This window comes from Macrobrachium rosenbergii, chromosome 49 (genome assembly GCF_040412425.1).
Source record: "Macrobrachium rosenbergii isolate ZJJX-2024 chromosome 49, ASM4041242v1, whole genome shotgun sequence".
Classification (NCBI taxonomy): domain Eukaryota; kingdom Metazoa; phylum Arthropoda; class Malacostraca; order Decapoda; family Palaemonidae; genus Macrobrachium; species Macrobrachium rosenbergii.
The window spans coordinates 19843606-19861105 of NC_089789.1; the positions used below are offsets into that span (position 1 = coordinate 19843606).

Genomic DNA, 17500 nt, shown 5'->3' on the forward strand with positions numbered 1-17500 from the left:
AAGACTTTTATTCGTGGTAATTTTTGGCTGGTAATGAAAACGCTTTTTTTCGAAGGGTTTTAAACAATAAATTTCCTTTCCTCTAATGTAGTATGTATAGTGAAGATTGCTTGTGTGTGCTTTTGCACATATCTACACACACACTCACTATATATATATATATATATATATATATATATATATATATATATATATATATAAAAATTATGTGTGTGTATTTATACTATATATATATATATATATATATATATATATATATATATATATATATATATATATATATATATATATATAGCCCAGAAATGAACGCACATTTCAATAAGCCATTATATTTTTGCCAGTATACATCGGCACACATCTAATGTATTGACCGAAATATGATGGTTTGTTTAAAGTTCGTTTCTTTCATTGGTTTCTTTGAAGGCAAAGACTAATTTATTAAATAAAAGAAAACAGGAAAATATACACAAATTCATTTATATATATATATATATATATATATATTATATATATATATATATATATATATATATATATATATATATATATATATATATATATATATATATATATATATCTAGGTGTTTGTACATATCAGTGTGTGAATGTACTGTACGTAAAATTTATATTGAATACAATTAGGTATGGTTATGCATCGGCCCCTTAAGTAGAACATGCAAACTATTGTCTCTTGAAGTCAAAGCCTTTGGAGGTTATTTATGAACAAAATCATTCGACGAGTTTTTTACTCTTTTTGTGAGAACCCATAATAAATCACAGGTTAATTGTGATTTGCTCTTTTATGACATTACGGTGAAAATAACATGAAGCTGCGAGTGCTAAATCATGGTGCGTCTGGACCGCGTGGATTTATGCCCGCTTTTTATATTCATATATTTTTTTGAAGCGGCTGTGAAATAGATGACCGTAAAAAGCGGCCTCTCTTCATTTAGCCGGGCAATTGTGGGAGTTATTATTTATCATGTGGGCCGGTAAGCAACGTAACTTATCTTTCGCTTTGCGGTGGTCATTTCACTGCCATTATCATGACTATTTGTCAGTACTTTAAAGCAATTATGTGCGTGCGGGTGTGGACTGAAAGACCCGTTTTCGATTCATACTTGCTAATTTAAACAAAGCCTAATAAGGCAATGAATGATTCTCATTTGAATCTCTAAAGACTTCTTAATTATGAATAAAGTGGTTAGCGCGGAATATATCTGCTGGTGGAATGGCCTTTCTTCTCTCTCTCTCTCCTCTGTCACACTTTCTTTCCCAGTATAATACAATATATATATATATATATATATATATATATATATATATATATATATATATATATATATATATATATATATATATATATATATATATACATATAAATATACATACATATAATATAATATACGATATATATATATATATATATATATATATATATATATATATATATATATATGTGTGTGTGTGTGTGTGTGTGTGTGTGTATTATGTGTAACGTCTGTCTGCTAGCATGTGGTTTCTAGTGGTCTGATAGGCATGACACTTGCTTCGTCAGAAATATGACCAGGGATCGACACCTGGGTAAGGCAGTGCCACTCTTTTGCCCCGAGAACTGAATGATGCACAAGCAGTTACCTGACTGTTAGTCGCGGCCATGGTGGTGTAGACACCGGGGGCACGCAGCTTCATCGCAAAGTTTATGCTGAAAACGACCTGTAGAACCACACCAACAAGAATATAAAATTATATATATATATATATATATATATATATATATATATATATATATATATATATATATATGTGTGTGTGTGTGTGTGTGTGTGTGTGTGTGTATATTTATATTCATATATATATATATATATATATATATATATATATATATATATATATATATATATATATATATATATATCAGTTTGAACGTTTGGCAATTTTCATACATGAATGTGTGAGCAAGCACGTCTAGGAAATACTATTATAAATGCGTTCCCATCACTTTTTTCCCACTCTAAATAAAATATTACATATGAAATTCCATAAACCCTTATACGGCTATTCATCTGTAAAAATAACTGATGAACATTTGGCTTTTTGCGAGAATTCCTACTGAATGAAAGTAGTTAATTATGATTTACTGTTTTGTGATATTACGCCGAAAAATAAAAACAAAATTGGATAGGGTATCGAATATTATAGTGAAATTATGGCCTGCTCTATTCGCAGATTTGCACTCAAAAAAAAATGTTATCGCGATAAACAACGAAATAATTGATCATAAAAAATACTTAGAAGTGCTTTTATTATTTTATTGTGATGTAAAAGGGTATTTATTTATTTATGATGCACTACATTATTTTTTTTATAATGACCATTTTGGTGATTTTGTTTTTGAATTTTTTTTTTCTTTCTTTGGAATATTGGTTAGCAACGTACTGCAGTTGCATTGTTTTATATGAAAGCTTAGATCATTATAAAATCTTAGCTCCTTATGAATAACAATAACAATAATAATGATAATTATCAGTATCACCCTCATTTTCAGTTACACCATTCCATGCGAGTAGAAACAAGACCTTTTGGTGTCCAAGCTTATTTCCAAAGTAAAATTAGCATTTGCGAAAAAGAGAATACTAGGGGCAAAACAAAATCTATTAAAACAATTCAGAACATTAAAAAAAAAGATGATAAATAATGAATTAATGCTACGGAGCATAGGGTTTCAAACTAGCATTAGAGAATACTCTGAACTTCGGATCTTAAACAAACACTCTCCTGCTAAGAAGACCGTGCCACTGTTGAACAGGCACGACTATAAAACTAGTCCTGGAAGGGAAACTTGCTACTGTGAACTTTATCTGGGCGCGACTTGGCACCTCTGTTCGGCTCCTTGTTGGTAGCACTCTTCAGTAAGTATGACAGAGAGTCAGGACTCCTTGACGTAGTAGCCAAGGATTACTTTCAAGTACTTCCGTGGGACCTATGACTTGCCACTTCAGGTTCTAACTCTTATTACTCAGCTTTTGGATGCACCCGGTGTCTGGCGAAGTTCAAGGAAGGAAAGAAACTGCCACTTTTCTTCTAAGATGGGGGGAAAAGAGTAAAGAAAAAATGCCTATTTTTCTTCAGATTTTTCTGCCCTTTAAGTAAAAGCTGAGCCTGACTCTCATAAATAAGCCGTTGCTCTACACACTGAAGGGGACCAAAGCTCGCCTAATACTTGCTCATCAAAGAGAAGCTTTTTCTTGTCCTTGATGTGTAATTCGTTCAAGTTTCGTGAAAATGACGTTTAGTTTACAGCATGAGAAAATGGTCCTACATACTCGTACTAATGGTAATAGTAGCGACTATTGATAAGGAGACGAGGGAATACGTGATCGGTAAATTTCTAAGAAAATTAAAGTTTTTTTTTTATTTTATTTGACGACTATGGTAAGCTCCAAGAATTACAGAGAGGATAGCAGAGACAATTCCGCTCTCTGAAAATGAAATCATTATTTACATCGACAAATGAAAAACACAGCTACTTTACGATTCAGCAAAGGCTGTAAATATAAATGAAAATAGCAAAGTATTGAAAATATGGAACAATATTTCTGTCAGTGCCGTGGAGATTGATGCTAATAAATCTAAGCGATGCAGGGCTATTTTAACCCACCATTCTTCATTGTCTTAACTTTCCTGACATTTCCCAAATGCTGCTTGTTTATTGACCAAATGGAAAGGATTTTATCAATAAGGTCATTTTTTATCATATGGAAAAGTTACTGTCTTGTATAATTTTCAGCGCCTGAAAATCTCTTTATCAAGCTGTCTATGTATCTATCTGTTCGTTACACAGAAACTTTTCTGAAATGGCAAAAGTCGCCCCCCCTCACTTCTCTCTCTCTCTCTCTCTCTCTCTCTCTACACACACACACACACACACACACACACTTCGACGGATACACAAGTGCATCGAAGAGGCAAAAACCTCTCTTTGCCTTTCTTTTGGGTTTCATTTCTCTCTCTCTCACACCAAACACACACACACACACACACACACACACACACACACACACACACACACACACTTCGATGAGGCAAAAACCTCCCTTTGCCTTTCTTTTGAGTTTCATTTCTCTCTCTCTCTCTCTCTCTCTCTCTCTCTCTCTCTCTCTCTCTCTCTCTCTCTCTCTCTCTCTCTCTCAGCACACCGAATGGAATAAACGTATCGAAGAGGCAAGATCTCCCGTCTGCATTTCTTTCGAGTTGGTAGTAAAAGCCAGAGGTTAGCGAATGAATGGATCTCAGTATTACAACCACGGGCTACGGCGATTCATTTAGGAATTCTATTCTTTATTCTTCAAAAGAGACAAACTTTCGATGGAATTTTTCGAACTTCGGAGCTGCGAATAGTGTATGTGTTTTCCGACCAACTTTCACTTATTTTTTTTTTTTATGTTTTGCTTCACTGGAACTTATTAATTTATGGTTTTGGTGGCAGTTTTCAATATTTGTGAGTTGATTTTGAAGCGGTGCAGATGATTTTTAGTTTAGGCTTAAAAATTTTGTTTTCTCCCAGTATTTATATATATATATATATATATATATATATATATATATATATATATATATATATATATATATATGTATGTATATATATATATATATATATAATATATTTCAGGGATATTTTGTTTCAATAACTATAAAGATAAGAGTAACTGCCTTCACGATATATGTATATATACATATATGTATGTAAATGTATATATATATATATATATATATATATATATATATATATATATATATATATATATATATATATATATATATATATATATATATATATATATATATATATATATATATATATATGTATATGTATATATGCATATATATATATGTATGAATAAATATATGTATTTATATATACATATATTCCTCTCTCTCTTTACGTTTTATTGAAACAAAATATCCCCTGAAATGCTACAGCCTTTAAAATAGTTGCTGATCTACAAAAAAATGATGTTCATTCCACTTTTGTGCGAGTTCCTACTGACCAAGAGTGATAAATAGTGATTTATTGTTTTATGAGGTTACAATGAAAATAGCGTGGAAATTGGGAACGCTAACCCGCTGTGTATTCCGACTGTAGATTTATCCACAAAGAAATAATAATCATTCAAAATTGTTGCCCATAAAAGCACCTGGGTCAAATTTTGGTTCATCAAATGAATTTGGAGAATATTTCCAAATAAATTCCCTTCCTATTGATGTAAACTCATCAATCCTCATATGAATTTTAATTCTGGGAGCACATGGCGCTGTTGTTTCCCCTGTTAGTTATGTAAGACCTATTGAGCGTATGATCCCGATTTCGTGTCCTTTAACCCGTATTTTTGTCTTAACCAACAATTGTAGGAAGTTCCTTTGATACTGAAAATTTTTTTTTAAATATCTAGCGGTAATATTTTCATAATTTATGCCATAAAAGGGAGATATATGTGTTCTAATCAATATTAATTGATTCCGATACTGTTATCTGTAGAATGAATATTTTTTTAACTGGATTAGTAATTCTATTTTATTTCCATTTAGTAAACATGTTCATTTGGTCAGAGTTTACTAGCCTCCTCTCTCTCTCTCTCTCTCTCTCTCTCTCTCTCTCTCTCTCTCTCTCTCTCTCTCTCTCTCTTCCTTCAACTTTGCTTCGGGTTGGAAATCCCTTCAGCATGCCACGTAGTGGACCAAAATATCTCTCCGAGCGTTAAATTACAATATCATTTTGTCTCGAACGATTATCGCGGCTATAACGTTGCTGCTCATTTACAGGCATTGTAAGTCCGTGACTTTTTACGTTCTACATTTTACTTTTCATCTGTTCTCTCTGGTCTCTTCCAACTTAGCTGTCCATCTTCTTTAATTCTGTCTGGCTCCAACTTTCACTTCACTGAATCTTGAGACCATTCATGTGAAAATTCAAAAAGGGGTCTCAATAAAATTTAGTAAAATTTCAATTACATTTTGCTTGTCCTTCTTGGCAAAAAGACGTTCCCGTAGATCATCATACATTTCCATTTTAGAGTATCAGAGTAAGAAAGCAATTATTGCAGGAAATCTCCATCGCCTTCCAGCTCGATAAAACCGCCAATAACCCAAAAAGATACACGCCCCTCGAATCTCATTGTTCACCAGCGATGATAATCCTTGTTGCTCTCCCTCAGGAACGTGGACAGCGTCCACCTGGTGTACCAGTGGATACCGCCCTTGAAACCCCAGGCCTTGGGAACACTGAGTGGCAGGGTGAACACCAGCTACGAGGCCTCCATTTATCCTTGGGCCAAGCACAGAGCTATCCACATACCTCGGCCAGATCCCTCACTGTCTGGGAAGTACTCCTGCACCGTCAGTACTTTCGAGGATGAGGATACGAGAGAGTCAGACATGCTCGTCTGGAGTAAGTATCCCAAAAGGAACGTGTTCATTTTCACGTGAGTCCCCTTTCAGGTTTGTTTCAGGAGACTGTGACTTTGTACCAGCTTTCTTGTGTATGGAGGTTAGGTTCGAAGTAAGGTTAAGCCAATAACAAAACTGCTTGCTACCATGGTGTCATATTTATTCATTTCCAAGCCGACTGCTGTTACATCCATTAACTAAATGTCTCTTTCAGGGCCACACTAGTTTCACAGTGGAACTACATTCCAAGATGTAGGAGAGTACAGCGAAAAACAATTATCGAAAAACAAAAAATCCAAAATGAGTAATATAGGCAATATTTCCGACACATTTTCTTACTAAAATACTTCTAAATATCACCCAGGATTGCTAATCTGTCAAGGAATAACTGGCACAATGTCAGTAATATTATGCGAGACTTAAGTAATCACAGCTTCATGGAACTGCATGCAAAGAAAAGAAAACAGACAATTTAAAAACATAAAATACCACATCAGCAATGCATCGTACCGCGCAAGGCGATCTCTGACCTAAGGTACGGAAATAAAAGAATAAAAGCGCTGGATCGCGCAACTGGTTGTGCTGAAGTAAAAGGAAATATCTTTTAGTCCGATTAAGTTTCAAAGAAGAAGGAGGAAGGAAAAACGAGTCGCTGGAAGCGTCTCCCGAAGGCTGAATTGGGTATCACGTGACATACATTTTCTTGGAATGGACCTGAGGTATTATTGTATACTGACTCTCTCTCTCTCTCTCTCTCTCTCTCTCTCTCTCTCTCTCTCTCTCTCTCTCTCTCTCTCTCTCCTTTTGTTCTTTACATGCTTACCTTGCCTCGAACGCTTTCTGCCAAGCATACAAAAATAACCTGGCTTTTTTTTTTTATCGCGGTGCTTGTATCCAGTCTATCTATCTAACTATGATATATATATATATATATATATATATATATATATATATATATATATATATATATATATATATGTGTGTGTGTGTGTGTGTGTGTGTGTGTGTGTGTGTGTGTTTTCATATAGGTGTTTCATGGAATTTTGTTCTCATGGCCTATTCTTCAGGCAGGTGTGCGGTTTTCCTTTCAGGCCATATACAATATATCACTGGGTATCGTCTTTTCGATATGGATTGTATTTTGGAAATAGCTATTTGAAACCACAGTCTAATTGGCAAAAATATGCAGTGATGTCTAATGTTGATAATTAAGTCACTTATCAGAGTAAATCAAAGAAATTTAAAGGGAACTTAGCTAAATCTAGCAGGCTCATAGACAGAGGCTAGTAAAACGTCATTACTGAAGGCCCTCCCACTCACTGATACTGTAGTATGACGTACTTTACTAGACACCCCGCCCATATACTTTATGAATGAAGACTCAGATGTTGGTAGTAGTAGTAGTAGTAGTAATAGTAGTAGTTTCAACTGGGTTAAGTTTAGACAAAATCTCTAGCAATTTCTCTATTTATTTACCTTGACTGTACAGATAAAAATGTTTAGATTATCGCCTGTTTATAGTATATTAGCTTACAATTTCGATAATTACCGCATATTCTACACAAGGTATTGCTTATTGTACAAGAGGGTCAAATATTTGTGTTTCTACGATCATTATCATGCTACTGGGAACCTGCTATTACGTCTGATGTCATAGTTTGCGTCACAACTAGCCTCTCTCTGGGTGCTTACTAAATTTAGCCCAGTTTCCCTTTAAATTTCTTTGATTTACTCTGATAAGTGCCTTAATTATCCACAATAGACATCACTGCACGTTTTTGCCAATTAGGCTGTGGCTTCAAATAGCTATTTCCAAAATGAGATCCATATCCGATGCTCTGGTAAGATTTCATCGATGAAAATCTATTAGGCATCGCCCTGAAATGCACAGTAGATCATTTGTACATCTCTGAGAGCGAATCCATTACCAGAGGTTTAAAAGTTGGTAAGGATGAAAATGAAGAGGAAATGTTTACCACTTACTGTGCGCGTATTCCCAAGTGCGTGGTGCGCTTTAGGGGCATAACATTAACTCTTACACTAGCACAAATTAATGCAACAGAAGAGAAAACAATTTGGCAAGTACAAGAAACCGTGAAAGACAAAGCCAGGTTATGTTTGTACGCTCGACAGAAAACGTTCAAGGCAAGGCAAGCATGTAAAGAACAAAAGAAGAGAGAGAGAGAGAGAGAGAGAGAGAGAGAGAGAGTCAGTATACAATAATACCTCAGGTCCATTCCAGGAAGATATGTCACGTGATCCCCAATTCAGCCTTCGGGAAAAGCTTCCAGCGACTCGTTTTTCCTTCCGTCTTCTTCTTTGAAACTTAATCGGACTAAAAGATATTTCCCTTTACTTTGGCACAACCAGTTGCGCGATCCAGCTCTTTTATTTTTTATTTTCGTACCTTGGATCGAAGATCGTCTGGCACGGCACGGTGCATTGCTGATGTGGTATTATGTCTTTGAACATGTGTGTGTGTGTGTGTGTTTTTATACGATTCCAGGGAGAATTTTTTGAAGGTGCTACCGCTTGAAGTTTGCATAGGATCACTGAATGATGGATAGTAACATTTACTGCAGGAATATAGCAGCCCTCTTGAACGAAATGTATAAGTTGTTATCATTAATATGCACTGCTATAGAAATACCTAGTGAACTTAAATTTCCTTCTTTTCTCACTTCCTAATTGATAACTAGTATCAAATGCCCATTATCTAACATAAGTTTTTATTTCCTTTTAAAAATCCTATCTATGAAAGTATTTCCTATTCGCATGGGTCGCACAGCAGTAACTGTCTCCTTTATTTCCAAACTTGCAGCACCAGCCAAAGTCCTGGACCTGAAGTACTGGAGACCCTCCTTTTACGACGTCCAGATCACTTGTAGTGCCGATGGGATCTTTCCAAGACCCGTTTTCTATTTGTATACAAAACATGTCAACTGGAGCAGGTAAGGAAAATGAATAACCTGGTGAGCAATTTGGTACTTACCTCGTTCAAAATCTTGTCTTTGAAATGCAAAAATTTTACTACGCTAAGGATCTTTTTTATTTTAGAATTATCTGTCTTCGGTTCAAAAAACTTCTCTTCCTTATCCAAGGGCTTCTTCTCTTCAAAAAGTCTTTCCTTATTTTCAAAGCTGATTCATTAACTCGCGAACATCTTCCTCTGGCTGAAATCCCTTTCCTCTCAGACGTTCTACAGCAAAATGTACTTGTGGTCTGTGGAGGCAGTGATTAAAAAGTAGCGAGCTCACAGATACAAAGATTTCATTCACTCTGGTTTTATCTTGGCTTGATTGTCCTTACAACGGAGTTATTATTCAGGTGGAATGGTAATAGAAACGTTTTAATCGGCTTTTTTTTTTTTAGTAGTTACCAAAAGCTTGAACGTGCAAGTGCTCAGAGTTTTTGTCTATAACCCATATATCATCTTTATTCAGATGTTAGTGTCATCTGTAATTTACAGCACGTTCCTTATCACGGCTCCTTTTATTTTATTTTTTTTTATTTTGTGTCGTTCTGTTCCATATTAGCGTCCTTAGAAAGTTAATCATTTGTTTATTCTGTCCCATTCGAATAGCAGACTGGTTGGTCAGTCTTAGTATCCTACCAGGCATAAGGCCGTACTAATCTTAACCAACCATCCAGTCTCCATTAAAATATGTGCAGATTATGAAGAACAAAAAAATGAAGTATTATGAGGGTATGGTCTGTGCATTACACAGAAAAAAACAAAGGATGCGACTTTTTACAAAAATAAAACAAAAATAGAAAATCTCTACGGATAAGATTTATAAATCTTATATACTGGATGCCTTTATCAAGCTGTCCAACCACTCCAACTCCCTTCAGCGCTAATGGCCGAACGTACTCCGGTGCTTGGCTGGACAACCTATATTTCATAAAACCTAATCATTGTCGATTTTCATTTCTCAAGTATATTTGCTGCGATAAGCTGAAGTACCTAATCCTCGCACCCATGTATGAATGTTTCAGAACATACTAATCCTCCACGGAAGTATTTTTAGAACGTAATACTTGATAATCTCTCCTCCCTTGTCCATGAATATTTCTGAACACATCACTTGATATTTATATATATTTAAGAATATTCTACTTGAAATTTATTCCCGTCCTTAAAGATTTAAGAATACATCACTTGTAACCTATTTCCCATCCATGGCTACTCCACGTATATTCGAAGAATATATCGCTTGTCATTTATTTCCCATCCATGGCTATTCCCCGTAGATTTCCAGCGGATGCCACATGACAACTGTTCCCCCATCCTTGCATATTTCAGGACATAACACCTATTCCCCCACCCATGCATATATCATGGCACACCGCTTGATATCTACTTCCAACTATCAATGCATATTTTAGAGCATACCAGTGACACCCATTCTCACGAGGCCGCGCCTATTTCAGACAAGAGGTCCACGTCATGTGGAGATCGGTCAAGTGGCACGAGGGACTCTTGAACGCCTCGGCCACCGGTTTAATATCTTGGGAGGAGACGGAGAGAGATACCATTATAGGCTGCACGCTGACCTTACCAGGGACTCCCCATGCGAAGACTCTGACGAAGGTCTTCACGCCAGGTAAGGTGATGCGCCGAAGGGCGAAAAACCGTTTCAAGATCATAAGAAAGAAAACCACTGAAGAGAAACGTAAAACAGAAAGACCAGAAAGTTTGCCATTTATTATTGTTATCAGCTAAAGCTACTAAACTTACTTAGGATTTTAATTACCTTTTGCATTTGAATTTATATGTAGTTTATGATTTGATATGTTTATTTATAATTCGTCAAAGTCTATCCCCTAAGTCCCATTGTGGTAGTTGTATCATTTTCGATAAAGAAAGTAAATGTTCCTCATTAAATACCTAAATTCATCAGATTAGTTTTGTAAAGCTTGATCACACTTTTTCACTGTACCTACAAATGATTTAAAAGTGAAGAACTGATATATTACTTACCATAAAAACTAATGGTTATCCACACTAAATACAGCTTCCTCCTCTTGAACAGAAACTTGGAATTCATGCGCAGTCTTTGATTGTGAACTGGAAATTATTTTCACTGCACTCATTCTCCTTAATTAAGGGAGACCTTAAAAATAAAGTCGCTCAGATTTACATTATTTTCTAAGACCTGTCGGTATGTCGGTCTGCCGAATGCTGCAGTTTTAGGCATGTAAGCTTTGTGCAACGGCTTCCGACGTGCAGTCTTTGTCATCCATCTGTGCACTAACCAAGACCCTTAGCTGGTTAACTTCAGAGATCGAGAGAACTGTTATGTGTAGCGAATATGTTAGGTCCAGTCACGCAGTCTTTCCTATTGAAAGAAATGTAGAAAGTATGTCTTATGTGAAAAGTCACATTATTCCTACTACTGGATTTTTTAAGCTGACGGTAAATATCTGCTGTTGATATCACTGAATCTTCAACCTGTCATCTGATTGGCTGGTGCGTTTGCAATGTAACCTTTGATTGACGGCCATCATCACGAGCTTCCACCAACCACGATTAGGTTCAGTTATATTGGCAACGGATATTTGTCGTCAGCTGTAATAATAATAATAATAATAATAATAATAATAATAATAATAATAATAATAATAATAATACCAGAATCCTCCCCTTTAGCTTCCAATGTTGAAACTATAAAACACTTCGGTGTATAATGAAACTGTTACCATATTGTCCATTCGTCCCTGTTCCCTCACAAAAGAGAACAATACTGCGGCTCTTCTTGTCCTGCTAAATTTTCCCCTTCATCGAAAAAAGAAAAAAAGAAAAAGGAATTCTTATGATGTTGCCATTCCATTATCCTCTCCCTTCCTCCTCGAAAATCCTTTCATCGCCCTGTAACGTCCTGACAGCCTTTTGACACCTGGCAGCTGTATTCATCAGCATTCGCGCACCTGCTTTCTTACACTGGAGCTTCATTTCAGTCTCTTGTCGTCTACTTTTTTAGTTACCATATATTCAGGTCCCATCTACATGACACCGACTTGTCTACAAGAGTCTACTATCCGGACCTCTACATTGTTTTACGATCTGCGGGCCACTGCATTACAGTATTACTCTGTCTGATTGTCTTGGCGCTCTTGCGTTTCGGAATTCATTGATGAATTATTCCGTACGTTTGCTAAAGTTATTCTGAGGTTCGAACAAAGGTTATTCTTGCCTTCGTATCTGGCTCTCAAGATGTTCCATTACTTCGCGCACCAGACTGTTAAGTTTCGTTTCAGTTTCCAGTAACGCTTGGATGTTTTCTGGTTGGAGCCTCGACCTTATACTCAATCGTCTTACTTTATCCAGAGTCAATACCATAATGATAGTACAAACTCGAGGAAATCCCACGTGCCTTACTTTCTTCGTGTACTGAACGGAAAAATGGCTCTTAAATTTTTCCTAATGTTCATTTAAGTCCGCTTCACCATAATATCGATATTGTCGAACTTACTTTTACTTATTCTATCAAGATTGAAGTTTCAGTTACAAAACACTATTTGCAATCAGTGTCGGATATCAAAGAAAAATGAATGCTCTAGAGACTAACAGTCAAACAGAGTCGTTCTTTTGGTCTCATATGGTCTGTCCATTCTACGAAAACTTTACGGACAAGTTGGTTTATTTTTAAACGTCTTTCACGTAAATGTCTGTACATTTGAATGATAATGCTGAAGATGGAGCTTTAAACTTCTTACCATGACTATTTTTTACCTATTCCTGAATAGTAGCGTTCTTTAATGGTCTTCATCTTATCCAGCGTAAGCATGTTATTTTCAAAAGAAGATTCAGTTGCATGTACTCTGACAAAATGAAGCTCAGTTGCCACTGGACACGAGGGGCAGATGCCACTGGACACGAAGGGATGTTGTATCTTGATAGTTGAAGTCTCTCTTAGTTAATGAAGTCCGCAGGTTCACTTCATGTGATTATTCTTTCTACACCTTATTAGCTTTAGCTAAACAACCAACTATCCTTGGAAATCAAAATATCGGCTATGAGGAAGAGTTTTTAGACTTTTTTTTAGTACACTTGATCTATATCTGCACATTTAGCAGAATCATTCCACGTCGTCTTGGAGCTTAGAGATAGCGAGGTCAGGTGGCAAGGTGAAGGACGATAAGTGGTAAAAAGAATGTATGATTTGGGAGAGTTTGGCAGAGGACCTACAAAGAACTGGATAGATGGGTGGCAGAGGTACTGAAAAGGAAGTGTTTTAATATTCAGGAACCCTGAAAGTGCGTGCAAAACAGAAGGGAATGAACCACTTCATGTACTGTACTGATTCAGCAGATAAAGTATGAATGTAGCGGTGACCGTTGTCTTATTTCTTTACCAGAGCCAACCTGGCAGATAAAGTGTTGTTCTTAATATATATAAATAGATAATATATATGTATATATACTGCATATATATATACATACATACATACATACATACATATACATGTATATATGTGTGTGTATATGCAGTATATACACACACATAAAGTATATATATATATAATTTTTCTTTTTCTTTTAGTAAATTCGTTGCTGAATGTATTTTGAAACATATATTTGCGCCTCATTCCGTAGGTTACGCACATAAGCGCATTGGTATTACAAACTGAAGAACATTCGTAAACTTCATGTACAGATTTAGTTTCAGAATTTGCACCATCTTTGCCTTAACGAGCTCGCCTCATGAATTTAATCTCATTTTACTTTAACTTGGGCAAGTCTTGGTTATAAATCACAATCTCTAACGAAGGAAATACATTAGGCGTTTTAGTGCCCATAGATTCATTTGTTCCTCTTGGGACGCCACTGCACAAAGATTATACATATAAGAAAAAAAAAGAAACAAAAAAGGAAACCGTTTCCATGTAACTTTTGAAAAGAGTTTCCAAGAGGAGCCATAAATAGGAAATTCTAAGTGAGCCTTCCGCGGTGTGTCCGTACCACAGCGGTAATGAAAGGGCCCCAAAGCAAGCATAACGGCCTCAGATAAAGTTTAGCCCCGTCTGGTAGAATGCGCCAGCCGTACTCCGCGATACGGCATTATAGGCCGTAAATGTTCGGGACTTAAGGCTTTCTTTTTCGTTCAGGCCGATAAAGGTCTAGCGTACAGCACCCGCTCGGGGCAGGTTGCTGTTGGTGCCTTACTGCCGGAGGACAATGGGGCTGCTTTCGCGTGTAGGGCCTCCGACTGAAATTGGGTTAAATAAGAAATCCTATACAAGTCATTGCGCTTTATCTGAGCTAATATTTTTCTAGTTTCCCCGCGGTCCCCGATAAAGAATTTTGTCAAGGCTTAACTTTGCACCAGAGCCTTGTTTTAGAATGACTTAGGCGAAGAAGCATGTGTAGCAAACCTGCATCCAGATTTACGTAATCTGGTTCAGTGCATATTTCACCCATTTCCTTGTTTTTGTTCATCCTTCACTTCCTTCTCTGTACTTCATTCTCTTATTTTATATAGCTTACAGAAGTCTGCTTAGCAAGTTCATGGCCTCTTGGTTAATCACAGGTGGACTATACTAGCAATAACATTCATCAAATGTGCCTTAGTTGGCGTGGTAGGTACCCGTAGAGAGAAAAAGATGATCTGATCGTCAGTCGTCTTTTGCTGTGTTATGAAAACCTCCGTCACTTCACCTCTTCATAGATGTACTCAAAGGAAGCCAGTAACCACCGGATTAGTCAACAGGAATTAGACATAAAATTTCTCTCTTTAAGGTTGGCTTCGTAATTCTCGCTCTTCTTTTGTTTTCCGCAGTATATTGCTCTCTGTCTAAAAGTGATGGCTCTGCCACTTCCTTCTAGGTTATAAGACCCACTTGTTATAGTTTCCTTTTCTGATATTCATCAGATATGAACTTAGCAAGGCAGTAAGTGGTCCGAATCATCAGCATTCACTGTTGAAGGTAAAACTACTATATTTACCTTAAAAGGCAGAAAAGGCAGAAATTTCTTATTTGCGGCATTTATCCATCAAAGACAAAATTTTTACAGTTTTAAAAGGCAGAGATTACACATTTGCAGTAAGAGGCATAAATTTCATATCATCTTTAAAGGTAGAGACTTCATGTTTGTTTGAAAAGGCAGAAATTTAATGCAGATTTTTTTCAAAAGCAGCTTTTGTATTTGCTTTAAAAGTTAGCGATTTCATGTTTGGTTTAAAAGAAATAAAATTCATGTTTGTATTAATATACAGAACTTTGTCGTCTATTCTAAACGCGAAAAATTTCATATTTGTTTTGAAAGGCAGACATTTGTCTGAAGAGACAGAAAACGAATGCTTATTTCGAAATCTATGACATTGCTCCAAGAAATCACCAGACTCGTCTTTTTTTTTTTAGCACAGGTCACGTGTGAATACGCTACTGTATATTGTACATTATATATATATATATACGCTACTGTATATTATACATTATATATATATATATATATATATATATATATATATATATATATGGATATATATATATATGTGTATATATATATGTGTGTGTGTGCGTGCGTGTGTGCGTGTGTGTGTGTGTGTATAAGCGAAAACAATGGGAAAATAAAAGTCAGAGTATCCGTACCAAGCGCTTTCGCGAAATTGTTTATTCCCGACGCGGGAATAAACAATCTCAAAGCGCTATATGGATACTATGACTTTATTTTACTGTTGTTTTCAACTTATATATATATATATATATATATATATATATATATATATATATATATATATATATATATATATATATATATATATATATATATATATAATTTATGTATAAATAAATATATATACTGTATATATATACATATATGTTATTGCCTCCATGATTTATGCGTTAACATGATAATTGGTAGTAACATTTTCAATAATGAATTATTTCGTGGAAATCCTATGAAAAAACTTGCACAATCTTGGGATGGAGAAAAATTCAGACGATATTCAAGTCAAGATCGCATTCTCTCCATTCATGTTAGCAGAAAATTGGATGCAAGACCAGGACTGAGTTACAAAACCTGTAGTAGTACTTGGAGATCTGGTACTAGCAGCAATGAAATAAAATGAAGCTTAGAAACCTCCCAAGTGAGTGAATATACCTCTACAATAATAGTTAAGGTCGGATATCTGTAGCAGTGATCATGGTGAAGCATAAGAAGTACTAGAGTAAAAGAAAGAAAACGTGCAACAAACTTTAGGCGTTTGTCATAAGTGGTAATGGTTCACAATGAAACCCGAAAGCCACTGGAGTGATTAAGTAAGGGCATGTCAAGATAGTTGAACATTTTCACTTGTAATCTCCCCGTGATATGTCCATCTAGAAACTGCCATTTTGACAGGTTATGTTTTATTAGTTAAGGGTATCTTAATCAATCACTGATTGCCATTTTTCTTCCTTAACTGTCGACTTATATATTTTAGAATTTTTTGTTCAGAGAAAAAAAATAGCTGCAGTTCCGTTCGCCTTTCTTGTTTACCCGTCTCATTTCGAAGAGTATCTGTCTGTTTGTCTGTCAAACCGTATGATTCTTCTGATGAATTTCTCATCTCTCCCTCTCTTTCTCTCTCTCTAACTGGTAATTGATTATTTCAGCAAATGAATCCTCCTTCTTTCTCTCTCTCTCTCTCTCTCTCTCTCTCTCTCTCTCTCTCTCTCTCTCTCTCTATCGTTTCCTCTTCTTGATCTCCAGTGGCATGATTTGCCCCGACTTCTTCTCCCATTCCCCTTTACTTGTCCCCTTATTGAAGTTCTACAACAGAAAGAGAAGAAGCTCTGGGAGAGTGAAGGGGTCTTTCCCCGAGGTTGAAGGGCAGGAGGAGGGGAAGGGGCCCTTGCCATCTCCCTCCCCTCCCTCCTTCCTCTCCCAACGAACGACCCGTTCCCTCTCCTAGCTAACCCCTCCCGCCTGCAGGGAATTTTAGATCAAAGGTGGCGAGTCGGGTCTTGTTATCAGCAATATTGATGTTAGACTAACCTCGCCACTGGCTCTTCTGTGGAGTCCTTCCTGCTGAAGGTGAACACAAAAAACCAAAAAACTAAAA

General features: G+C 36.1%; 1 protein-coding gene across 3 annotated transcripts in view; it reads left to right on the forward strand.

The window, feature by feature from the left end:
• LOC136832145 (uncharacterized) overlaps positions 1-17500 on the forward strand; it is a 136653-nt gene that overhangs the window by 102161 nt on the left and 16992 nt on the right. For all 3 annotated transcript variants that reach the window (XM_067092828.1, XM_067092830.1, XM_067092829.1), the window contains exons 4-6: positions 6216-6448; positions 9269-9398; positions 10882-11054. In XM_067092828.1, the coding sequence (XP_066948929.1) occupies positions 6216-6448; positions 9269-9398; positions 10882-11054 (536 nt within the window). The remainder of the gene's footprint in view (positions 1-6215; positions 6449-9268; positions 9399-10881; positions 11055-17500) is intronic.